The 26,583-nt window shown below is 47.8% G+C and overlaps 1 protein-coding gene across 1 annotated transcript; it reads left to right on the forward strand.

Annotated features, from left to right (window-relative positions):
* The first annotated feature begins 661 nt into the window (after positions 1-661).
* On the forward strand, positions 662-26,583 carry prdm4 (PR domain containing 4). The gene is made up of 12 exons (XM_055650081.1): positions 662-751; positions 2,513-2,579; positions 3,941-4,071; positions 5,666-5,851; positions 7,503-8,267; positions 10,547-10,696; positions 11,431-11,549; positions 13,165-13,250; positions 15,743-15,870; positions 19,654-19,920; positions 23,237-23,405; positions 24,850-26,583. Exons 3-12 carry the CDS (start codon positions 3,942-3,944, stop codon positions 25,163-25,165), a joined length of 2,316 nt encoding a protein of 771 aa, XP_055506056.1. The 5' UTR covers positions 662-751; positions 2,513-2,579; position 3,941; the 3' UTR covers positions 25,166-26,583.

Raw genomic sequence — 26,583 nt, forward strand, 5'->3', positions numbered from 1 at the left:
CTTCCTGCATCTAGCCTGTCCAACCCCTTAAGAATTTTGTACGTTTCTATAAGATCCCCCCTCAATCTCCTAAATTCTAGAGAGTATAAACCAAGTCTATCCAGTCTTTCTTCATAAGACAGTCCTGGCATCCCAGGAATCAGTCTGGTGAACCTTCTCTGCACTATCCCCCGACTCCGCTATCTTTAAGAGCCCTATCTACAATTCCACAGACTCACCACCACTCACTTCTCACTTTCCCACCCACCCTGAGCCTGTTTCTCGTAAGGTCCACTTCATCGGCTCTATTTAAGAGGGAGTCTGTGGCCCTGTGGCTAAGGGTCTATGGAGAGAAGGCAGGTCGGGATCTCTGGATGATCAGCCATGATCATATTGAATGGCGGTGCAGGCTCGAAGGGCTCTGCCTCTCCTGCACCTATTGTCTCTGTTTCTATGTTCTGTTTCTCTGTCTCTGTCTCTGTCTCTGTCTCTGTCCAGCCCTGGGTCAGAGCCAAAGACCTTTGGTCAGAACATGGCTCTGTCATGCCTGGGAGCGGCCAGCGGGGGGCGCTGGCTGAGAGGAGGGGGGGAAGGGGAGGAGGAACGGGGGCGAGCGGCGCATGCGCGCGTTGGAGCGGCGGCGGGAGCGAGCGTGTGGTGGCGCATGCGCGCGGCGGCGGTGTCGGGAGCGAGCGTTGGAGCGGGTAGCGGCGGCGGGAGCGAGCGGCGGTGTCGGGAGCGAGCGGCGCGCGGCTGGCCGGCAGGCAGGCAGGTCAGTGAGCAACACACGGGAGACAACAAAGGAGCGGGGGCCGCGCCGCCCGGCGACACAGGGCCCAGCCCCCGCTCCCTGCCTTCCCTCTCCTCCCCGGGCCCCTCGACACAGGCCGGGCCGGGCCGGGGTTACCGGTCGCCGCTGCTGCCGCTGCCCGGGCCCATCTGACAGCAGCTCCAGTGCAGCGGGTCTAACCTACACAGGCCCGTCTCCACACACACTCACTCACAGCGCGGCGGCACTGCCCTGTGCGTGTATATGTGTATATATATATATATATATAGTTGTGTGTCGGTGTGTGTGTGTGTATATATATATATATATATAGTTGTGTGTCGGTGTGTGTGTGTGTATATATATATATATATATATATATATATATAGTGTGTGTGTATATGTATAGTGTGTATATAATGTTTGTGTATGTGTGTATATATATAGTTGTGTGTCGGTGTGTGTATATATATATATATATATAGTGTGTATATAATGTTTGTGTATGTGTGTATATATATATATATATATATATATATATATATATATATATATATATTGTGTGTGTGCAGGGACTGTGCAATGCTGTGTTCACACCGACTCACACCGTGGTCTGTATTGCCCTGGCCGTGTCTGCACTGACTCTGTGCAGGGACTGTGTTTATACCCTGTCATACCATGAGGTGCGTGGTACTGACCTACAGTGACTCTGTGCAATACTGTGTTTACGCCCTCTCACACCTTGGGGTGTATTGCACACTGACTTGATGCACTGACTGTGCCAGGAGTGTGTTTACACCCACGCTCAGCACGGGCTGCACTGCCCTGACCCTGTGCAATGCTGTGTCCACACCCTCTCATACCTTGGTCTGTGTGGTACCGACTTGCAGTGACTCTGTGCAAGGACAATGTTTAGGGCCGAATGGCCTATTCCTGCAGCTATTGTCTATTGTCACCCACTCTCACCATGGGATGTATTGCCCTGTCTGTGTCTGCAGTGACTCTGTGCAGGGACTGGGTTTACACCCTCTCACACTATGAGATGTATTGCACTAACTTGGGGCAACTCTGCAAGGTCTGTGTTTACGCTGACTGCAAGGTGCGTTCACATTGACTCCACATAAACTCTGCAGAGCCTTTCTGTGCCTAACCCAGGAGGGGCCGCACCTACACTTCCAAGTTCCTCCGGCACTTTGTGTTTTGCATCCTAAAGACATGCCTGTAAATTGCCCCGAGTGTGTAGGGAATGGACGGGAAAGTGGGATAACATAGAACGAGTGTGAACGGGTGATCTGTTTAAGAAAGAACTGCAGATGCTGGTAGAACAGACTTTCCAGGTGAGGCAGAGGTGCAATTGCACCTCCTCCAACCTCATCTATCCGCTGTTCCAGGTATCAACTTCTCTACATCGACGAGACCAAACGCAGGCTCGGCGACATTCTTTCTTTGTCCTACCCCCTCCCCTTACGTCAGTCTAAAGAAGGGTGTTGACCCGAAACGTGACCAATTCCTTCTCTCCATAAATGCTGCCTCACCCGCTGAGTTTCTCCAGCATTTTGTGCCTATGAACGGGTGATCGATGGTCGGCGTGGGCTCGATGGGCCCGTTTCCACACTGTATCTTTCAATCAATCAAAAATGTTTTTACACTGCCTTGCAATGAATCAGCACAGTTGTGCACTTGATAGTGCACTGGACAATGCCCTGTACATTAACATCTCCCCAAGTGGTGACTTCACCCTGATATTCTACTTGTTTTCTGCAGTGGGATCAAATGGATGCTTCAAGCGTGAAAATCTTTTGGGATAGAGTAAAAAAGGAGATTCATTCAGGTATATTCAGATTTTATCTTGGCATCACCTTATCTTGAAACCAACTTGTTTTCTCCATGTACGGTACCTTCACAGAGGTGTGTAAAATCATGAGGGGTTCAGACAGGAAGAACGCAAAAGTCTTTTACCCTGAGTGAGGTAATCAAGAACCAGAGAGCATAGGTTTAAGTTGAGAGGAGAAAGATTTAATAGGAATCTGAGAGGCAACTTTGTCACCCAGAGGGTGGCGGGTGTATGGATCGAGCTGCCAGAGGAGTTAGTTAAGGCAGGTGCAATAACAGCATTTAAAAACAACACATTGATAGGAAGGTTTAGAGGGACATGGGGCAAATGCAGGCAACTGGGACGAGCTTGGATGGGCATCTAAGTCAGCATGGATGAGTTGGGCCAAAGGTTTCTGTGCCCTATGACTCCCTGACCCGCTGATTTTTCTAGTTGATATTTCTGTTGATAACACGTTAAGAAGGTGAATTTGGAAAGAGCAGTGCACTAAAAGAAAGGAAAGTTATTTGGGATTTGGACATAGAACAGTTTTGACTCTGGTTTCTGTCTGACGGGTGGACGTTAAGAAGCACAGATTTAGGATCAATATAATTCAGAAAAAGTTTGTATTTTCTCGATTTGAGTATTCAGCAAATGGATGGACAGATACACGGGGAAGGATCATAAACCTGCTTCACGGTGAGGTGAGCTGATGTGCGCTGAGGTGAGCTATGGTGAGCTGAGATGAGCTGTGATGTGGACGAGGAGGCAGTACAAAAAGTACATCTGGAAACTCTCCTTACAGATGTTGGATTCATCTAATTTACTTAACAGAGAGGAAAAACAATGACAAAACAACTTTGCTAGTTTTATCTATATATTACTTCTGCAGATTTTTTTGAAAAGCGACCGTCAGTGAAGGAATGTAAAAACAAAGAACTGCAGATGCTGGTTTATACCAAAGATAGAAACAAAGTGCTGGAGTAACTCAGCGGGTCGGGCAGCATCTCTGGGGGAAAAGGATGGAAAAAGGATCAGAAGAAGGGTCCCGACCCGAAACGTCACGCATGCTCTTTATCCAGAGACGCTGTCTGAGCTGCTGAGTTACTCCAGCACTTTGTGTTTTTCGTCAGTGAAGGAGGCACACAGTCTCCTTTGTGCTTACAATGCTGAGAACTATATTCTACACTCCATATCTTCCCCTTTGCGCTATCTATAGTACTCGAGTTTGACTTGTATGTGTAGTATTATTCGATCTGATCAGATATCATGCTTCATTTTGCATGCTATCCAGTCATATAATGCTGTACATAATCGGTACATGTCATAATAATGCCGTCACAGAATCCATGTACATTTTGATTTTTTTATTTTCCCAGCATGAATGACATCAACCTGAGTCAGGTGGGCATGGAGCAGCTGAGTGCTTCGTCCGTCAGTACTACCTTACCTGTGACAGCAACTCACCTGGGCATGAGCTCACCCACTCACAACCCTCTCTCAGCTCCAGGTAGGACACACTGATCTAACCTGAGACCACTCACAGAGTCGTGGCGCAGCGGTAGAGTTGCTGCCTTACAGCGAATGCAGTACCGGAGGCTGGGTTTGATCCCGACTACGAGTGCTGTCTGTACAGAGTTTGTACATTCTCCCAGTGACCTGCTTGGGTTTTCTCCGAGATCTTCGGTTTCCTCCCACACTCCAAAGGTTCATTGGCTTGGTAAATGTAAAAATTGTCCATAGTGTGTGTAGGGTAGTGTTAGTGTGCAGGGATTGCTGGTCTGCGTGGACCCGGTGGGCTGAAGAGCCTGTTTCCACGCTGTTATCTCTAAACTAAACTAGTGGAAAGGATGTTTCCATTAGTGGGAGAATCTGGGACTAGAGGGCATAGCTACAGACTAAAATGATGTTCCTTTGGAATGGGGATGAGGAGGAATTTCTTTAGCCAGAGGGCGGTGAATCTTTGGAATTCATTGTTACGGACAGCGGTGGAGACAAAATCATTGGGTATTTTTAAAGCGGAGATTGATAGGTTCTTGATTAGTAAAGGTGTCATAGGTTACGGGGAGAAGGCAGGAGAATGGGATTGAGAGGGAAAGTGAGATCAGCCATGATCGAATGGTGGAGTAGACTCGATGGGCCGACTGGCCTAGTTCTGCCCCTATGTCTTATAGTTACTCCCCACTAGCTTATGGAAGGGCAGTTCAGGTGCCTGATAATAGAGGGGAAGAAGCTGTTCCTGAGTCTGTTGGTGCGTGCAATCAAGCATCTGTACCTTCTGTGAGGGCAGCAGAGAGAGGGGCGAATGACCAGGGTGGGACAAGTCATTGATTATGTTGGCTGCTTTTGGAGGCAGCGTGGTGCAAATGGAGTCAATGGTGGGAAGGGCAATTTAGATCAGGACAATTTGAAGCCTCAGTGGAGTATATTACAAGGTTGGTGTATAGATTTGAACCTGAGCATCTAAGGAGATGAGAATAAACTAGTTGGGACAAAAGGACTACATTCATTCATCCAGTTAGTTATTGAGTTGGAAAAATAACCATTAAGGTGCCCCACTGCTGCACAATGAAATTCCAGATAGATTAGGGAATGTGTATCTTTGTTACAAATCGTCAGAGCCATTAGGTTCTCTGGGACAAGTGGGTTGGTTTATTACCTAAAAGTGGAGAATTTACTGTTCACACAAACTGGAGAAACAGCAACTCATATTCTGCTTGTGCTTAGTTTAGCTTAGAGATACAGCGTGGAAACAGGCCCTTCGGTCCAACGAGTTCCCACCAACCAGTGAACCCCCCACACTAACACTACCCTGCACTCGGGACAATTTTTAAAAACATTTTATACCAAGCCAATTAACCTACAAACCTGCACGTCTTTGGTGTGTGGGAGGAAACCAAAGTTCTCGGGGAAATCCCACGTGGCCACGGGAAGAACGTACAAACTCTGTACAGACAAGCACCTGTAGCCAGGATGGAGCCTGGGTCTCTGGTGCTGTAAGTGCTGTAAGGCAGCAACTCTACCGCTGCGTCTTCGTGCTGCCATGTTAAGTGCTTGATACGTGTCGGTTTGTTTTCATCCGTTTCTCGTTGGTTTAATTGCAGGAATGCCCGTAGCGATCCCGAACCTGAGCCCTACCTTGGGCACTCTCCCCTCCGCCCTCTCGTTGATGCTTCCGATGAGCATCGGGGAACGTGGCGTCATGTGCAGCATTCCTGACCGCAACTACACGCTGCCCCCTCCTCCTTACCCACACCTGGACAACAGCTACTTCCGGCACATTTTGCCAGGTAAGCAATGACCTGACTGCAAACAGGAAACCTTCAGCATAAAATCTCTTCTACATTTGACATAGTTACAAAATGTTATGCTTTGTTCCAGTGGCTAACACGCTGATCTCCCGGTGGCTCAGCACCAACTCCCCCTTCCCATTCCCAATCTGACCTTTCTGTCCTGGGCCTCCTCCATTGTTAGTGTGAGGCCCAGCGCAAATTGGAGGAACAGCACCTCATATTTCGCTTGGGTAGTTTACACCCCAGCGGTATGAACATTGACTTCTCTAACTTCAGATAGCCCTTGCTTTCTCTTTCCACCCCTTCCAAGTTCTCCCACCAGCCTTACTGCCTCTGCCTACATTCTATGTTTATCTCGCCCCCTCCCCTGACATCAGTCTGAAGAAGGGTCTCGACCCGAAATGTCACCAATTCCTTCTCTCCAGAGATGCTGGCTCACCCGCTGAGTTACTCCAGCATTTTGTGTCTACCTTCGATTTAAACCAGCATCTGCAGTACTTTCGGATACAACACAGTTCTCCTCATCTCTTTTATCCATCAGTCTGCTTTTTTTTTTATAGTTTCATGTTCCTTGGTGTAAATATAGAATGTAGAACAGGCCCTTCAGCCCACAATGTTTTGTGCAGAACAAGATGCCGGGACCAACTCCATCTGCCTGTTCTTAATGCATATCCCTCCATTCCCCACATATCCACGCGCCTATCTAAAAGTTTCTTAAACGCCAGTATTGTATCTGCCTCCACCACCACCTCTGGAAACGTGCTCCAGGCACTCAACCCCGTTGGGTTTTTTAAAAAAAAGCTGTCCCTCAAATCTCCTTTAAACTGTGGCCCTCTCACCTTAAAGCTGTACACTCTGGTATTTGGGTTTTCCATCCAGGGAAAATTTATCAATAATTTATCCTGATCCAATCACATAATCAATACAGTAAGAAAGCCTCTTCTCCCTCAGAAGGCAAAGGAAATTCAGCACATCGCCAAACACCCTTACCCATTTGTACAGATACACCATAGAAAGCACACAATCCAGATGTATTACAGCTGAAGTTAATAAAGGCACAAGGAACTGCAGATGGAAGTCTATGGAACTGATGCACTACATTGCTGAGAACTATATTCTGCACGGTAGACAAAAATGCTGGAGAAACTCAGCGGGTGAGGCAGCATCTATGGAGAGACGGAATAGGCAATGTTTCGTGTCTCGAAACGTCGCCAATTCCTTCTCTCCACAGATGCTGCCTCATCCACTGAGTTTCTACAGCATTTTCGTCTACCTTCGATTTTTCCAGCATAGTATAAACAAAACAAAAGCTTTTCACTGTACATGTGGCAACAATAAACCTAAACCATGCTGGTTTGCAGGAAAAAGACAAAGTTCTGGAGAAACTCAGCAGATCAAGCAGCATCTGTGCAAGGTCCTGACCTGAAACATCACCTATCCATGTTCCCCAGCGATTCCACCAGCACTTTCACTTGAAATTAAAGTTAAAAAATGTATTTATTGTTTCCAAATAGAAAGGATTTTTTAAAGTGTTTGGGACATGGGAACTGATGGTGAAATTTTTGTTTTTACCTGTTCCCTTTTATTGTAAATCTGAAGTTGACGTTTCTCAATCTCGCACTGATTTGTCCATGTGCCTTTCCTGCAGGCATTCTGTCTTACCTGGCTGACAGACCACCTCCTCAGTACATCCACCCCACGGCCATCAGTGTGGACGGCACTCCTGCACTGCCTGTCTCCAGCAACCCGCCTGCCCTGGATCACTATGAGCCCGGCAGCGGCGTCAGCTTGGAGACCAGCATCGTCTCGATAGACTCAAGACAGGTCGGCAGTCACGGCTCCCAGAGTCTGCACCAGCCCAGCAACGGGGAGGTGCCGCTGGATGCCAGCATCTCCATGGAAACGGTTTCCAGGGTGAACAGCCCCATCCCGACGGAAGGGATGAGCGACGAGATGGCGATGAGCGGGGTGAGGGCAGAGTCCCGGACGCTGCCCCCTGGGTCCAGAGGCCACGAATCCATGAGCGTGGACTCGGTGCGGAACAACTTGGAAGCGGAGGGACCGATGCCGATTCACGGCAGCCCTCTGGAGCTGCCGGTTGTGATGGAACCAGAGGCCATGGCCGGTCGGGTGGGCAGCATGTCGGAGAGGGCACTGCGTGACCCCATCCACGCCGCTGCACTCAACCCTAACCCTGGGGCAGTGGCACTCCCTCCTCCCCACTCCCTGCCTTCTCTCCACGGACCGAGCCTGGGTCTGGACTCTGTCTCCGTCTCCACCATCACCGCAGACGTCTCCATGACCTCCAACCAGGTCAATGTGTCGGCGGAAACCCTGACCTTTGTGGCGCCGGCTCTGCAGATGGACGACTCCGGCTCCAATAAGGAAAACCTGGCAGACTCTTTCACAATCTGTAAGTTGGATTGGTTTAACATCGCCGTTTGTTGGTAAAACTAAGTAGCCATGGGATCTAAGTTGTAACGTGCTCGGAATCAGCTCCGTCATCATTATTTCACCCATTTCTGCAGCTGATCTATATCCACATGTATCCTGCCCACCGGAAATTGGAGGAGCAGCACCTCATATTCCGCTTGGGCAGTCTGCACCCTATCGGCATAAACATTGAATAGGGTGCAGTTGCTGTCTCCTCCCCTTCTCAGCTCTCCATCATCCCTCGGGTGTCTCCTCTTCCTTTTTCCTGTCTTCTCCTCGCCCCCCCCAACCCCTTCCCCCACCCTCCATCAGTCTGAGGAAGGGTTTTGGTCCGAAATGTTGCCTATTTCCTTTGCTCCATAGATGCCACTGCACCCGCTGAGTTTCTCCGGCACTTTTGTCTACCTTGTATCTTCAGCCCGCCTTCCTCACTGTCTGCAACTCCTTCAGTTCTGGTGTCGTCCGTGTGGAAGAAGGAACTGCAGATGCTGGAAAATCGAAGGTAGACAAAATTGCTGGAGAAACTCAGCGGGAAATAGGCAACGTTTCACAGAAACATAGAAAATAGGTGCAGGAGGAGGCCATTCGGCCCTTCGAGCCTGCACCGCCATTCATTGTGATCATGGCTGATCGTCCCCTATCAATAACCCGTGCCTGCCTTCTCCCCATATCCCTTGACTCCACTAGCTCCTAGAGCTCTATCTCACTCTCTCTTAAATCCATCCAGTGACTTGGCCTCCACTGCCCTCTGTGGCAGGGAATTCCATAAATTCACAACTCTCTGGGTGAAAATTTTTTTTCTCACCTCAGTCTCAAATGACCTCCCCTTTATTCTAAGACTGTGGGCCCTAGTTCTGGACTCGCCCAACATTGTGATTGCTTTCCTGCTTTCGGGTCCGAAACCCTGAAGGAAATAGGCAACGTTGCCTAAACCCTTCCGGGTTTCGCCCGAAACGTTGCCTATTTCCTTCGCTCCAGATGCTGCTGCACCCGCTGAGTATGTCCAGCAATTTTGTCTACACTATTTGGAAGGGGCATCAAACCCAGGCTCATGCTATTTATTGCTCATTTGTGCAGAACTATTTTGTGTAAGCAGCAACAGAATGTGTATTGTACACCGTTTAGCATCCAGTGGGATGGTGTGAGGATTTTGGGCCAAACAGGGGACCAGAAGAGGTCCTTCTGTAGTTGTACAGAGCCCTAGTGAGACCACACCTGGAGTATTGTGTGCAGTTTTGGTCCTCTAATTTGAAGACGGACATTCTTGCTATTGAGGGGGTGCAGCGGAGGTTTACAAGGTTAATTCCCGGGATGGCTGGACTGTCATATGCTGAGAGAATGGAGCAGCTGGGCTTGTACACTCTGGAGTTTAGAAGGATGAGAGGGCATCTTATTGAAACATCTTATTAAGATTATTAAGGGATTGGATACTCTAGAGGCACGAAACATGTTCCCGATTGTGGGGGGAGTCCAGAGCCAGGTGCCACGGTTTAAGAATAAGAATTTAGAACGGAGATGAGGAAACACTTTTTCCCACAGAGAGTCTGTGGAATTCTCTGCCTCGGAGGGCGGTGGAGGCTGGTTCTCTGGATACTTTCAAGAGAGCTAGATAGGGCTCTTAAAGATAGCGGAGTCAGGGGATATGGGGAGGAGGCAGAAACGAGGTACTGATTGGGGAGGATCAGCCATGATTACATTGAATGGCGATGCTGGCTCGAAGGGCCGAATGGCCTACTCCTGCACCTGAACCACAGAATGCTGGAGTAACTTAGCGGGTAAGGCAGCATCTCTGGTGAACATGGATAGGTGACGTTTCAGATCGAGACCCTTCTTCATATTCAATAGGTGACATTTCACGTTGGGACCCTACTTCAGACTAAATAGGTAATGTTTTGGGTCGGGAACCTTCTTCAGACCCAGTAGGGGATGTTTCGTATCGGGACCCTTCTTCAGACCCCAAACATCCACTGCTCCATTGCGAAATCTGCAGAAGATATGCCGCCTTTGAGGAAGTTCTCCCCGATTTTGAAGAAGGGTCCCGACCCCAAAACGTCACCTATCCCTGTTCTCCAGTGGGTGCTGCCTGACCCGCTGAGTTACTCCAGCACCTTGTGGAAGAAGTTAATCTTGTTATTGGTTGATGTTGATCTTCATGGAGCGGTTGTGAATGTGGCTGTCAGCGATGGGCCCCGCGGGGTTGCAGGCACGTCGAACGTGTATCGTGGGTGTAACTTTGTGTCTTTATTCCCTGTGGTGCAGGGTGCACTCTATGTGACCGGGCCTACCCCGAGGACTGCCCTGAACATGGGGCAGTGACTTTCATTCCAGACACCCCAGTCAACAGCCGAGCCAGGCTCTCGATTCCAAGGCAACTGTGTCTCCGCCAGTCCATCACAGGGGGCGATGTCGGTAAGTGTCAGCTTCCTCACAATATCTCTCCTGTTTATATTGAAAAATATTGCCATCTTAAGCATTCTTTTAAGATACTTCTGGAGATCCTGTGGAGAAAATGCCCCAGTGGTATGAATATTGATTTCACTAACTTCAAATCCCAGCATTCCCTCTCTCTCCATCCCTCCCCCGCCCAAGTCGCAGCAGCTTCTCGTTTTCGCTCAACAATAGATAATAGACAATAGGTGCAGGAGGAGGCCATTCGGAGCACCTGGAGAAAACCCACGCGGTCACGGGGAGAACGTACAAACTCGGTACAAACGCCACTCTGGATCAGGATCGAACCTGGGACTCTGGCGCTGTGAGGCAGCAACTCTACCGCTGAGCCACTGTGCTGCCCTATCTGATCTGATTGAATAGCATGCAAAACAAAGCTTTTGACTATACCTTGGTGCACATGACAACACTAAACCTGAGTAATATCAGTGTGTCTAGCTGTACCTCCCGTTGTAATGAGACCTCTACAGCAGATGCCACGCTTCTGTCTGACTGCATGTTTGCGCTGAGACTGTAACAGCAAACTGTTCCCCTTAGTTTGCTGTCAGGCCACGGGCTGGGACTTGTGCCACTGGGGATTGTATTTGTGTCTCGTGTGATCAGATTTAATTATGTAGCAAGCGAATAAAAACTCTTCACGGTACGTGTGTAGATGCGGCAGTAATAACTCACTGACTGTGTGTGGTCCTCTGCAGGCGTGTGGAGTCAAGATGCCATTCCTGTACGAACCTGCTTCGGACCTCTGGTTGGCCAGCAGATTAACCTGATGGAAATCACCGACTGGACGAGCAAAACCAGTACAAACATCTGGAAAGTTAGTGTGACTGAAATATGCCCCAACGTTGCTGTATGTTCTTCACCGCACTGTAAACCCCATGACAGTTTGGGCAGGGTGGGATACAGGGATGCACCCTCTAAAAACTGTGTGGACAAACTATCCACATGTGACTCATGGAATTTCAGATTACAGTAAACCCTCACAAATCTACATAGTGGATATTGGTTATAGCGGGCCCAGACTCCCGTTACACGCACCCCCTCCCCCGCCCCCACAACGAGCTTGGTACCTCGTGGCTTCAGGTCACAGGGGCGCGTGAGTACCGGGCCCGTCCACGTCTACGTCCACGTCCAAGGTTCATGGCGAGTACCGCGCGCGCCTAGTTCACTGCGTGTGGGCAAAACCAGGGGGTCAGCCGCTCCCCGGCTTGTGAATGCCCCCTGAATTTAACCCTCCCCAATGCTGCGATTTATCCCCACCCATCCTTGGGTTAAACTGTACCACCCCCCTCTCCCCACCCCCCCCCCCCCCCCCCCCCCCCCCCCCCCCCCCCCCGCGCACTCAGTTGTAGTGGACAATCGTCAATAACGGACACCCCACACACACACACACACACACACACACACACACACACACACACCCACCCACAGGTCCACACACACACACACACACACACACACACACACACCCACACCCACCACCCCCCCCCCCCCCCCCCTCAGGTGGTGGCAAGGGTTTACTGTACTCAACAAAAAGCAATAACAGATGGTGTGATTGAGGATGTGTGCTTGATAATCATATGTGTAAACTGTGTGTTATTCCTTTGATAGTTTAGCTAGAAGAAAGTGGGTTGAAGAGGATAGGGTACTGATTGGGGATGATCAGCCGTGATCACATTGAATGGCGCTGCTGGCTCGAAGGGCCGAATGGCCTACTCCTGCACCTGTTGTCTATTGAGTCAGCATCGATCATTCTGATTAATCTCATCTTGTCGCTGTGAAAGAAACCAGGAATTGTTGCAGCAGGTCAGGCAGCTTCTACAGAGCCCAGACATCTGAGCGGTCTCTCAAATGGTCACTGGAGGCTGTGATTGCGTAGAAGATTACCAGTGTTTAAGAAGGAACTGCAGATGCTGGAAAATCGAAGGTAGACAAAAATGCTGGAGAAACACAGTCTGAAGAAGGGTCTCGACCCGAAACGTTGCCTATTTCCTTTGCTCCATAGATGCTGCCTCACCCGCTGAGTTTCTCCAGCTTTTTTGTCTACAGAAGTTTACCAACGATCAATGGATGGGCAAGACAAGATGTTGGAGGAACTCAGTGGGTCAGGCAGCATCTCTGGAGGGAATGAACACACAATGTTTTGTGTCTGGGCAGACTCAGATGCTGCCTGACTCTCTTGTGTTCCTCCAGCACTTTGTATTTTTGGCTCAAGATTCCAGCACCTGCAGTTCCTTGTACCTCCAACTAGAGAGGGGGTGAATAACTTGTGATTGTGGACGCAGCTGTGTCCTTTGACGATAGCAAAGTTGTTAAGTTTATGTATAAGATGACCTGTTATGTTTTGCTGCTGTTTGACCAAATTCCAGTATGGTTTGGTCTTGTATACAACTTCCGATTATCCTTGCATTTACTGGGTATTTCTAACGCAGATATTTCGTAATTACGTTCTGGAGTTTCAAATAGTGACAGTGGATGAGGACATCTGTAACTGGATGATGTTTGTTCACAGAGCCAGGTGAGTGAATCCGTGCCGGCCGTGGGGAAGGGAACAAGTGAGCAGTGTGGGCTTTATAGGGTGGCACGGCAGCACAGTGGTAGAGTAGCTGCCTAGCAGCGCTTACAGCACCAGAGACCCGATCCGTACAGAGTTTGTACGTTCTCCCCGTGACCGCATTGGTTTTCTCCGAGATCTTCGGTTTCCTCCCACACTCCAAAGATGTACAGGTTTGTAGGTTTCATTGGCTTGGTAAAATTGTAAATTGTCCCTAGTGTGTGTAGGATAGTGATCTTCTTCTTATCGAGTCCACACACAAGATTAGAAGTTGTTCAGACAGAGCTGTACACACTTCTCAGCATCTGCGTACAATGGTGTCTTTGTCTTGTCGCTTCTTGTGTTTGTAGCGGTGGAAAGATTGGTGGAAACAGGGGCCGCGATGTGAACGCACTTTCCTTGACCCCCAGGATAGTGTTAATGTACGGGGATCGCTGGTCGGTGCGGACTCGGTGGGCCGAAGGGCCTGTCTCTGCACCTTTATCTCGAAACTGAAAGGGATCACACACTGACTGCTGCCACCTTGCAGCCTTGAGGGCAAGCTGTGCCCGCTGTACCTGCTCATCCACCACAACCATTTGTTTCTGACACTGGACAAAAATGTGGAAAAATCACCTTTTCAGAAAGTGGAGCAGAGGTCGAGTTGCTGCTTCCAGCAGCAGAGACCTGGGTTCCATCCTGACCACGGGTTCTACATTCTCCATGTGACCGCGTGGGTTTCCTCCAGGTGCTCCGGTTTCCTCCCACATTCCAAAGACGTGCAGGTTTGTAGGTTAATTGGCTTGTGTAAATTGTCCCTAGCGTGTGGGATAGAACTAGTGTACGGGGATCGCTGGTCAGTGCGGACTCAGTGGGACGAAGGGCCTGTTTCCATGCTGACTGTAACCTAATTCACTTTGTTGCATTATCATTAAAGAAGTTAAATCTGCTTGTAGTACAGTAATATACCAATGTATTAATTGTAGGTGTAAATGTTGAACTTACAGGCACTGCATGGTTGTGAACGATTGCGGCAGGATCTTGATCAATTGGCCAGGTGGGCTGGGAAGGGAAGTGGTTGATGGAATTTAACATTGAGAAATGTGATTTGTTGCATTTTGGGACGTCGGTAACAAGGGCAGGACCTACACAGTGAATGGTCGGCTTCTGTGTAATGTTATAGAGCAGAGGGATCTAGGAGTACAGGTGCATGGTTCCTTGAGAGTGGAGTCGCAAGTGGATAAAGTGGTCAAAAAGTATTTTGGCACGTGGGCCTTCATCAGTCAGGGTATTGAGTATAGAAGTTGGGAGGTCATGTTGCAGTTGTATTATAGACGATAGACAACAGGTGCATGAGTAGGCCATTCGGCCCTTCGAGCCAGCACTGCCATTCAATGTGATTATTGGCTGATCATCCCCAATCAGTACCCTGTCCTCTTCAACACACTTTCTTGCAGGAGTAGGCTGTATAAGACGTTGGTGAGACTGCATTTGGAGTATTGTGTTCAGTTCTGGGCACCATGTTATTGGAAAGATATTGTCAAACTTGAAAAGGGTTCAGAGAAAATTTACGAAATAGTGTGTGAGCTATAGGGAGTGGTTAAGTAGGCTGGGTCTGTATTCCTTGGAGCGCAGGAGGATGAGGGGTGATCTTATAGAGGTGTACAAAATCATGAGAGGAATAGATCGGACAGATGCACGGAATCTCTTGCCCAGAGTTGTGGAATTGAGGACCAGAGGACACGGGTTCAAAGTGAAGGGGAAAAGATTTAATAGGAATCTGATGGGTTCACACAAAGGGTGGTGGGTGTATGGAACAAGCTGCCAGAGGAGGTGGTTGAGGCTGGGACTATCCCAAAGTTTAAGAAACAGATAGACAGGTACATGGATAGGACCGGTTTGGAGGGATATGGACCAAGTATAGCTAGGACATGTTGGCCGGTGTGGGTGAGTTGGGCTGAAGGGCCTGTTTCCACACTGTATCACTCTATGACTGGTGTAGCTGGGACATGTTGGCCAGTGTTGGCAAGTTGGGCTGAAGGGCCTGTTTCCACACTGTATCACTCTATGACTAGTGTAGCTGGGACATGTTGGCCAGTGTGGGCGAGTTGGGCTGAAGGGCCTGTTTCCACACTGTATCACTCTATGACTAGTGTAGCTGGGACATGTTGGCCGGTGTGGGCAAGTTGGGCTGAAGGGCCTGTTTCCACACTGTATCACTCTATGACTAGTGTAGCTGGGACATGTTGGCCGGTGTGGGCAAGTTGGGCTGAAGGGCCTGTTTCCACACTGTATCACTCTATGACTAGTGTAGCTGGGACATGTTGGCCGGTGTGGGCGAGTTGGGCTGAAGGGCCTGTTTCCACACTGTATCACTCTATGACTAGTGTAGCTGGGACATGTTGGCCGGTGTGGGCAAGTTGGGCTGAAGGGCCTGTTTCCACACTGTATCACTCTATGAATCTTATTTTCTTTAGGACTCGCGAGGAGCAGAACCTAGTGGCCTATCCTCACAACGGGAAGATTTACTTCTGTACGTCCAGGGAGGTTCCTCCTGACCACGAGCTGCTCTATTACTACACCAGGGATTATGCACGGCAACTCGGCAAGTGAAACAGAACGGCTGCCTTGCTTTTCCCTATTTGTCAATTACTGGAAGCATCTCTCTGCCTGTTTAACCTCACCACATTCCCATCTTAATATGAATTTTATTGACACAGTTTAAATAACGGTTTAAATATGAACACAGTTTGATAATCCATGATTATGAACACAGCTGGAATGTTGCCAGCATACCTGGGCTACCCAACATGTGCGGGAGTCCATTGTGTTTTTGGAGTTTACAAGTCAATTACCTCAATGCACTGAAATTAAAGGATCTGATTTTAAATTATTAAACCTGAAATTGAAGTCACAGAAAATGTGGTTTATGTCCCGATTGCTTGTCAGCTGCCCATTCTTTTCAGCTTTTTCTTCAATATGCCACTGTTTCTGAATCGTCAATTATTTGCTAATTCGATACATAAACCGGATACTCATCTGAAATTATTGTTGAAATAATAATACACCACAGATACCCATTTGAATTGGGCCTTCGTGTTGTATATCTTCACTGTGTACAGTCACTTGCCTTCCTACTATAATGGGTAACGGGTATTATAGAAACATAGAAACATAGAAATTAGGTGCAGGAGTAGGCCATTCGGCCCTTCGAGCCTGCACCGCCATTCAATATGATCATGGCTGATCATCCAACTCAGTATCCTGTACCTGCCTTCTCTCCATACCCCCTGATCCCTTTAGCCACAAGGGCCACATTTAACACCCTCTTAAATATAGCCAATGAACTGGCCTTGACTACCCTCTGTGGCAGAGAGTTCCAGAGATTCACCACTCTCTGTGTGAAAAAAGTTCTTCTCATCTCGGTTTTAAAGGATTTCCCCTTTATCCTTAAGCTGTGACCCCTTGTCCTGGACTTCCCCAACATCAGGAACAATCTTCCTGCATCTAGCCTGTCCAACCCCTTAAGAATTTTGTAAGTTTCTATAAGATCCCCTCTCAATCTCCTAAATTCTAGAGAGTATAAACCAAGTCTATCCAGTCTTTCTTCATAAGACAGTCCTGACATCCCAGGATATTCAATCACTCAGTTAAAGAGGCAGCACTGTGGCGCAGTGGTAGCAATGGAACGGAGTGGAACACTTTATTGACACATGTGACGGGGTACAGTGAGATTCTTGGCTTGCGCAGCCAACGAATGGAAATAGTGGCCACATACGTCGCTGACAAAGTCCCAAAGTATCCCCGCCAGTTCCACATCTAACTCCCTCTTAAATATAGCCAATGAACTGGCCTTCAGATTATGTCCTCAAAGCTTTGACTTTCTTTACACTTTATGGGCTGGTGCCGTGTAATGTCTGCAGATGATCCAGTTCCACACGGTCTACACCCCCAGTGGAAGTTTAGTCGAGAGTTGTGCCTGATTTCCATGCACGAACACATTGTAAAACTAGTCCCTGTAATTAGTGGCGCAGCGGTAGAGTTGCTGCCTCACAGCGCCAGAGACCCGGGTTCGATCCTGACTACGGGTGCTGCCTGTACGGAGTTTGCACGTTCTCCCCGTGACCTGCGTGGGTTCTATCCGAGATCTTCGGTTTCCTTCCACACTCCAAAGACGTGCAGGTTTGTAGGTTAAATTGGCTTAGTATCAATGTAAAATTGCCCCCAGTGTGTGTAGGATAGTGTTAGTGCGCGGGGTTTGCTGGTTGGTGCGGACTCGACGGGCCGAAGGACGTGTTTCCGCACTGTATCTCTAAACTGAACTAAACTAACGAGGCAGCTTGCGGAGCTGTTTCCGTCGTGACTTCCACACATCTCTGTGGAGGTTGCATTTCCCCCTCGGCTACTCCAGCTTCATCCCACGTCTGAAAGATGTGCAGATCTGTAGGGTTAATTGGCTGCTGTGGTTTAGCCCTGGTGTAGGTGGGTGCCGGGTGAATCGGAGGGAGTTAATGGGCAAGGGAGAGAGAGGAGACTGCAGGGAGACAAGTGAAACACAAAGTGCTGGAGCAACTCAGCGGGTCAGGCAGCATCGCTGAGGGACATGGACAGGGGACGTTTCGGGTCAGGACCCTTCTTCGGACTGATGGTTGTGGGGGGGGGGGAGAAAGCGGGAAGAGATGTGGGGGCAGGACAAAGCCTGGCGAGTGATAGGTGGGGACAGGTGAGGAGGATTGGATTGGCAGACGGGTGGAGTAAGTGACAAGGGCTAGAGATGTAAAAACCGACAACAGGAGAGGAGCAGAGCAGAGCTGGAGGAAAAGATGGAGGTAGAACGGGATGTGGGGAGGGGAATGGGGGGGGTGGGGCAACACAGTGGGATTAATGGGTGTGCACCAGGGTGGTAGGGAGATAAGTTGGGGAAAGGTTTTAATACCACAGCTCAGAAATGTCCATGGACATGACGGCTACGAGTTGCCCGCCAATAGATTATTAAAGGCAAAGGTTAGACGACACAACACTTCACGTTCAAGTCCATGTTTGCGTTTATTGTCACATGCACCAATTAAGGTACAGTGAAATTTGAGTTACCATACAGCCATACTAAGTGAAAAGCAACAAGACACTAAGCCACATCAAATAAAATGTAACGTAAACATCCACATTCCTCACTGTGATGGAAGGCAATAACGTTCGGTCACTTTCCTCTGTGTAACATGGAGTAAACCTGGATTTGTGTTACTTTGTACCCCACTGATTCTCAGACTCGTGATATGCTCGCTCCTTCCATTAAGGTTACCAGAACTATCACCAGATCTTGGCATCCCCTTTCCCTACACAATGCACATAAAATAGTCCCGACTGGAAATGTCACTTAGTTGTGATCTCCAGAGATGCTGTCTGATCTGCTGAGTTCCTCCAGCACCTTGTGTCTATTTGGTAAACCAGCATCTGCAGTTCCTTATGTCTTCATAAAGACCTCATTGAATCTTACCAAGGAGTGAAAGGCCTGGATAGAGGATGGTTCCACTGGTGGGGTCCAGGGTGCAGCCTCAGAATAAAAGGGTGTACCTTTAGACTGGTGATGAGGAGGAAATTCTTTAGTCAGAGGGTGGTGAATCTGTGGAGTTCATTGACTTCTGAGGCCAAGTCAATGAATATTTTAAGGCGGAGATTGACAGATTCTTGATTAGTGCGGGTGTCGGGGGTTATGGGGAGAAGACTGGAGAATGGGGTTAGGAGGGAGAGATAGATCAGCCATGATTGAATGGCGGAGTGGACTTGATGGGCCGATTGGTCTTAATTCATAGAAACATAGAAATTAGGTGCAGGAGTAGGCCATTCGGCCCTTCGAGCCTGCACCGCCATTCAATATGATCATGGCTGATCATCCAACTCAGTATCCCGTACCTGCCTTCTCTCCATACCCCCTGATCCCCTTAGCCACAAGGGCCACATCTAACTCCCTCTTAAATATAGCCAATGAACTGGCCTCAACTACCCTCTTTGGCAGAGAGTTCCAGAGATTCACCACTCTCTGTGTGAAAAAAGTTCTTCTCATCTCGGTTTTAAAGGATTTCCCCCTTATCCTTAAGCTGTGACCCCTTGTCCTGGACTTCCCTAACATCGGGAAACAAATCTTCCTGCATCTAGCCTGTCCAACCCCTTAAGAATTTTGTAAGTTTCTATAAGATCCCCTCTCAATCTTCTAAATTCTAGAGAGTATAAACCAAGTCTATCCAGTCTTTCTTCATAAGACAGTCCTGACATCCCAGGAATCAATTCCTGTACGTTATGAACGGTTGCTTGCTTGCGGTGGTGATTTGGGTTTGGGTTTGCGCATTCACTGACTTTGAGGAATGGAACGTGTGTGCTTGCTTTGTTGAAGGGGTTCCGGAGCAGCCGGACGTGCGCATGTGCCACTGCGGGAAAGCCTACAGCACGTACGGGGAGCTGAAGTTGCACCTGAACAGCCACGGGCAGAACCGGGAGAGGAAGTGGAAGTGCTCCATCTGCCCCCGAGCCTTCACCTCCTCCACCAAACTCAATGTCCACATGATGGGCCACATGGGCATGAAGCCTCACAAGTGCGAGTTCTGCAGCAAGGCCTTCAGTGACCCCAGCAACCTGCGCACTCACCTCAAGATCCACACAGGTAGGCTAGGCTGCCTCTTCACGCCTGATGCTCCAGCTGCAAAGGTAACTTGACCTTGCACTAATCCTTACTCCCTCTATCCTGGGTAGACAGAAATGCTGGAGAAACTCAGCGGGTGCAACAGCATCTATGGAGCGAAGGCAATAGGCAATGTTTCAGGCTGAAACCCTGAAGGCAATAGGCAACTTTTTGGCTTGAAACCCTGAAGGAAATAGGCAACCTTTCGGGCCGAAACCCTGAAGGAAATAGGCAACCTTTTGGCTGAAACCCTGAAGGAAATAGGCAACTTTTCGGCTTGAAACCCTGAAGGAAATAGGCAACGTTTCAGGCTGAAACCCTGAAGGAAATAGGCAACTTTTCGGCTTGAAACCATGAAGGAAATAGGCAACGTTTCGGGCTGAAACCCGGAAGGGTTTCGTCCTGAAACGTTGCCTATTTCCTTCGCTCCATAGATGCTGCCGCACCCACTGAGTTTCTCCAGCATTTTTGTCTGCCTTCGATTTTCCAGCATCTGCAGTTCCTTCTTCAACACTATTCCCTTTATCCTGTATCTGTACACTGTGGACGACTCGATTGTAATCGTGTATTGTCTTTCCACCGACTGGAAAGCACTCTTTTCAAATGTACACGTGACAATAAACTAAACTAACTTAGATTCACAGATTGTTTTAAGAAGGAACTGCAGATGCTGGAAAAATCGAAGGTAGACAAAAATGCCGGAGAAACTCAGTGGGTGAGGCAGTATCTATGGATAGGTGACGTTTCGGGTCGAGACCCTTCGTCAGACTGATGTGGGGCGGGGAGGGGGCCCACCCCCACAGTCTGAAGAAGGGTCTCGCCCCGCCCCCCCACCCCCCCCACCAGTCTGAAAAAAGGGTCTGGACTCGAAACGTCACCTATTCCTTCGCTCAAAAGATGCTGCCTCATCCACTGAGTTTCTCCAGCATTTTTGTCTAACTTCAATTCACAATTGCTCTCTGCTGCTTGTCAGGGGCCTTGTTAAACACTTTTCTATTACATTTTCCCTTTGCTTGGTAAAATCTGGAGATTTTCAAGTAATTTTTTTACACCCATTAATTTGTTCTGCCAACAAATCTGCTGAAGTCAGAAGAAGGATCTCGACCCGAAACGTCGCCTATTCCTTCGCTCCATAGATGCTGCCTCAACCGCTGAGTTTCTCCAGCATTTCTGTCTACCTTGGATTTTTCCAGCATCTGCAGTTCTTTCTTAAACATCTGCTGGAGGAACTCGGTTGGTCTCATTGAAACTTAGCAGTTAATGAAAGGCCTGGATAGGGTGGACGTGGAGAAGATGTGACCTGTAATGGGAGAGTCTAGGACTAGAGGGCACAGCCTCAGAATAAAAGGACTTCAAAATGGATGGATTGTAGTGGTGGTGAGTGAATGGGGATAGTTTAACATAGAAACATAGAAATTAGGTGCAGGAGTAGGCCATTCGGCCCTTCGAGCCTGCACCGCCATTCAATATGATCATGGCTGATCATCCAACTCAGTATCCCGTACCTGCCTTCTCTCCATACCCCCTGATCCCCTTAGCCACAAGGGCCACATCTAACTCCCTCTTAAATATAGCCAATGAACTGGCCTCAACTACCCTCTGTGGCAGAGAGTTCCAGAGATTCACCACTCTCTGTGTGAAAAAAAGTTCTTCTCATCTCGGTTTTAAAGGATTTCCCCCTTATCCTTAAGCTGTGACCCCTTGTCCTGGACTTCCCCAACATCGGGAACAATCTTCCTGCATCTAGCCTGTCCAACCCCTTAAGAATTTTGTAATTTTCTATAAGATCCCCTCTCAATCTTCTAAATTCTAGAGAGTATAAACCAAGTCTATCCAGTCTTACTTCATAAGACAGTCCTGACATCCCAGGAATCAGTCTGGTGAACCGTCTCTGCACTCCCTCTATGGGCTATTGTCATGTGTACCGAGGTACAGTGAAAAGCTTTTTGTTTAGTTTCCTTTAGGGTTGGTGAGTTTGGAGATTACAGTAACTGGGATGGTGGAGGGAGGGCATTGAAGTCCTGAAGCTCAAAAGAAAATTACATTTGCGGCACTACTACTGCAAGTGTGGATGTCGTTCAGCAAGGATGGTACCAATGTACAAGCCAGCCACGCTGGGTAGGGGAGGTGGTAGTTTTAGTTGGTGTGATGTACGGGGAACCTGCAGCTCAACGCAGCCTAATTTATGGAATACCCTGCCACAGAGGTCAGTGGAGACCAAGTCACTGGATGGATTTAAGAGAGAGTTAGATAGAGCTCTAGGGGCTAGTGGAGTGAAGGGATATGGGGAGAAGGCAGGCACGGGTTAATGATTTTTTTTTTTTTTTAATTAAATTTTTTATTAGAAGTAAAGTACAATAATACAATACATGAATAACATATTACATTTCATGTACAACTTCTTATTTTAAATTTGATAGTAAAAAAGAAAACGAGAAAAGAATGAAATAGAGAGAGAATATCGTATAAAGTAGTGATATTGTTAATTCGTGAAATAGTGGAAAAAGAAATAACCCCTTAGAGCTGTATAGCCCAGAAGAGGAAACAAGAAAGCAAGAAGGTGAGATGAAGTAAGCAAAGAAAAGAATAGAGAGGAAAAAAGAAGAGAAAAAAAAAAGAGATTGAGAGAGATATGCCTGCTTTGCATCTTTACCCACTCCCCCTCACCCGGTTCTGAAACAGTTAATTCACAATAGTTATGTTGCACCATATGCTTGTAATAAGGCACGGGTTATTGATTGGGGACGATCAGCCATGATCGCAATGAATGGCAGTGCTGGCTCGAAGGGCCGAAGGGCCGAATGGCCTCCTCCTGCACCTATTTTCTAAGTACATCATAGAAACATAGACTTACACAAGAGCATAGAAACATAAACATCCACTTACACAAGAGCAGACAAATAACATTATTTCTTTTAAACACAATGAAATTACATGTACATAGATAGGAGAGGTTTGGAGATATATGGGCCAAAGGTGGGCCAAATTGGATAGTTATATGGACGGGAAAGGAATGGAGGGTTATGGTCTGAGCGCAGGTATATGGGATTAGGGGAGAATACGTGTTCGGCACGGACTAGAAGGGTCGAGATGGCCTGTTTCCGTGCTGTAATTGTTATATGGTTATATGTTATATGGTTATATAGGTGGGCAGGTGGGACTAGTGTAAGTGGGGCATCTTGGTCTGTGTGGACTAGTTGGGCCGATGGGCCTGTTTCCGTGCTGTGTGACGTGACGTGACTGCGACATCTCTTAAGACTGTGAATAACTGTTTAAATAACTTGCCTTCATTTCCCAGGTCAGAAAAACTACCGCTGTGAAATGTGTGACAAATCGTTCACGCAGAAGGCTCACCTGGCTTCACACATGATCATCCACACGGGCGAGAAGAACCTGAAGTGTGATTATTGCGACAAGAAGTTCATGCGGCGACAGGATCTCCGGCAGCACGTGGTGACACACACACAGTAAGGACAGCCTTGTGTAGGAAGGAACCTCAGATGCTGGTTTAAACCGAAGGTCCTATAGTGGAGCAAGATAGACCACTCCTGCTAAATGCAATGGGTTGACGTGTAGTACGCAACGGAACTTCCATCCATTTCCGTAACCGGACCGTAATCAACATTGCGGGGGAACAGTTTATATTAATAAATTAAAATTCTGAAAATTAGAAGATTTTTACCAAATAACGTTTATTTTTATGAGGATGTTTCCGTAACTGGCTTCCGTCTCCGCACTAGTATCCTACGGGATCTTTGGTGCGGAGACGGAAGCCGGTTACGGAAATGGGGCCGAAAATGACCCATGAATCTGCCCATGACCGCACTACGTCTTTTTCGTCGAGTGGACTATCTTGCTCGCTGTAGGACCTTTGGTTTAAACCGAAGATAGGCACAAAAAGCTGGAGTAACTCAGCGGGACAGGCAACATCTCTGGAGGGAAGGAATGGGTGACGCGGGTCGACAGGCAATAAGCAAACTATGGAGGGAAGGATGAAGAACAATTAATGAAAGATGACAAAAAAAACTAACGATTTGAAACGGGTTGAAATGACCCTTCGTCTAGGGATTGCAGTTTGCCAGGCTACCTGCAGTGAGGAAACAATATTCGTTCACTGTAAGCTGCACAAGCGAAATCCTGTCAGTTTAACCTCACTGACAATGGAGGAGATCGAGAAGAAGGGTCTGTCAAATGGGAAAGAGAATTAAAGTGTCCAGCAACCAGGAGATCAGGTTGGTTCAGGCGGGCGTCACCCGTTCCCCAGTTCGTCTCCCGAGAAATGCTGCCTGTCCCGAGAGGAATTGACTCCAGCCCTTTTTGTCTATCTAACTTAGGCAGGTGACTAACCTGGTCAGTCGAAGGGTCTCAACCTGAAACGTCACCCGTTCCTTCTCTCCAGAAATGCTGCCTGTCTCGCTGAGTTACTCCAGCTCTTTGTGTCTAGCTATCAGACTTCGTCTAACGTGACAGATTCGACGCGAGGTACAGGTCCATCTGGTGGTCTGGCACCTCCTTCAATTACCAATGCGCACTTAAAATCCCTCCCGGAAGTCCCCCCGAGTAAGTGGCGCCTAGGCTGGGTAAGGCGGCCGATCTCAACCTCATCGGGACTTCCGCGACCACTCAGTAGGTTGAATATGCCCCCGGCAGCCGGGGCTCTGGAACTGTGGCCCAGCTGGAACCAGCAGACGCGAGTCAGTATCTCAGCCCTTCTCCTGAGAACATGACCTCTGTTGATCCTGCAAAACAGATATTACGGCAAGGTTCTGGAACCAAGGGGGCTGGAAAATTGGTGGTGGACCTGCAGAAGCCTCTTTTTTTGTCTATCATTGCATATTAGGCATGAGGTGACATTCATTCAGGCACGCTTTATTCGTCAGTTTTAACCTGGTCTTTCGTGTTTCCCTTTAGAGAGCGACAGATCAAGTGTCCAAATTGTGACAAGCTCTTCTGGAGGACAACCCACCTGAAGAAACATTTGAATTCTCATGAAGGACGGAGGGATTTCATTTGCGAAAAGTGCTCGAAGGCATTCTTGACAAAGTACCATTTGACCCGTCACCTGAAGATCTGCAAAGCCTCCAAGACGTGCATGCCCACACAAGATCAGGAGGAGGAGGAGGATGAGGATGAGGAAGGGGACAGTGATGAGGAGTTGTTGGAGGTTGGCAGTGGGACATGTCGTTTAACCAATGACCATTACATCACAGAAGACAGTTCTCAGTAGTACAAACATATTGCAAATTGCTTCAGCGATGGTCCAACAAAACGTGTGATGGAGATGGAACGTGAGAAAGCTGCTGCCCTTAAAAGCAAAAACTTTTATTCATCTCAGTTTTCACTGCTGCAAAAATGAGTGGCTGCTCCAACTCTAATGTTGTAAATGTTGGCACTTCAGAGTGTGGAATCTAGCGTATGTTTGGTTGAAGTGGATTGACTGCAAGATTGTCATCCCTAATGGAGCAACAGCGAATCGACAAAGTGGCATCTGTCCCGGAGATAGACTTCTTCTTGCGTATGGCGGGCACAGCCTAAAGTTGTAGGACAACTTGTTCTATTTGATCTTATTTGATTGTGTACAGCGTGTTGAATGCATTCGATTAAACAGGGCGGACCACGTGAAGGTTGCAATCTTCCACCCCAGGTAGACTCAATATGCTGGAGTAACTCAGCAGGACAGGCAGCATCTCTGGAGAGAAGGAATGGAATGGGTGACGTTTTGGGCCGAGACTCTTCTTCAGACCATCTACTTGTTCCATGTTCAGTCGTCTGTTTAATGAGATTCCAAAGTGATGAGTTCCCCTCCCATACAGTCGATCCAACCTCAACATTTTATGAAGCATATTTCCAAATCCCGCCACCGATGTATGATACAATTAATCGTACAACACATCGGCAACTGACTGAAGTCAGGGCATTTTGTCCCATTGGCTGAGTAGCTGCTTACCAACCATTCACACCTTGAACTAAAGCAAACTTCTGGAGGAATAAAAACCAGAGGCAAACTCAGCCTGTAACTCTCTCAGCTTTGGGTAGCTGCCACATTATACCTCTTTTTTTGTGATACTGTATGAATTTAAAACATTTTTGTACAATGACAGATAGGCTGTGGATATACAGACAAGGTCATTCGTCTAAAGGTACAATGCTGATATCTGCACCTATGTATAAAATATATTGTAAATATTTGTAACATTACCCTTTACATTCCAATCAAACTGTAATATATTAAAAAATACAATGGAAAGGATAGTATTGTTTATGCTATGGGCAAAAAAGATATAATCTAGTGTATCAACTTTGTCTTCAGAAACTGATTCTCACAAACACAATAAAGTATTCAGTTTCGACAGTGAAGTTGTTGCTTTCTATGCACTTTAACCGGTCTTGGTTTCCCAGGTGTTTTAACACTATAGGAAATGAACGAGACACTATTTGAACCTGCAAATTGTTGTATCAACTCTTGATTTTGTGATTGTGTATAGATTGAGGTTACTCCAGGTGAGCTTAAAGTCATTCAAAATCAAAATAGCAATAAGAAAATTGAGCTTTTAACTGAAAATGTAAATGAAGTGACGTGGGACTTGTATACTTTTAAGTTCGTCAGTGCTCAGAAACGATATTAAAATATTACATCAGCTGGTA

Source organism: Leucoraja erinacea, chromosome 19 (genome assembly GCF_028641065.1).
Source record: "Leucoraja erinacea ecotype New England chromosome 19, Leri_hhj_1, whole genome shotgun sequence".
NCBI classification, from domain to species: Eukaryota; Metazoa; Chordata; class Chondrichthyes; order Rajiformes; family Rajidae; genus Leucoraja; species Leucoraja erinaceus.

What these genes read in the sequence shown, in the direction of transcription:
- prdm4 (XM_055650081.1), top strand. Translation starts at nt 3,942, where the DNA reads ATGAATGACATCAACCTGAGTCAGGTGGGCATGGAGCAGCTGAGTGCT. An exon ending in GGCAGACTCTTTCACAATCT is followed by an intron (nt 8,268 to 10,546) that starts GTAAGTTGGATT and finishes CCTGTGGTGCAG; the next exon opens with GGTGCACTCTATGTGACCGG. An exon ending in GGATTATGCACGGCAACTCG is followed by an intron (nt 15,871 to 19,653) that starts GCAAGTGAAACA and finishes GCTTTGTTGAAG; the next exon opens with GGGTTCCGGAGCAGCCGGAC.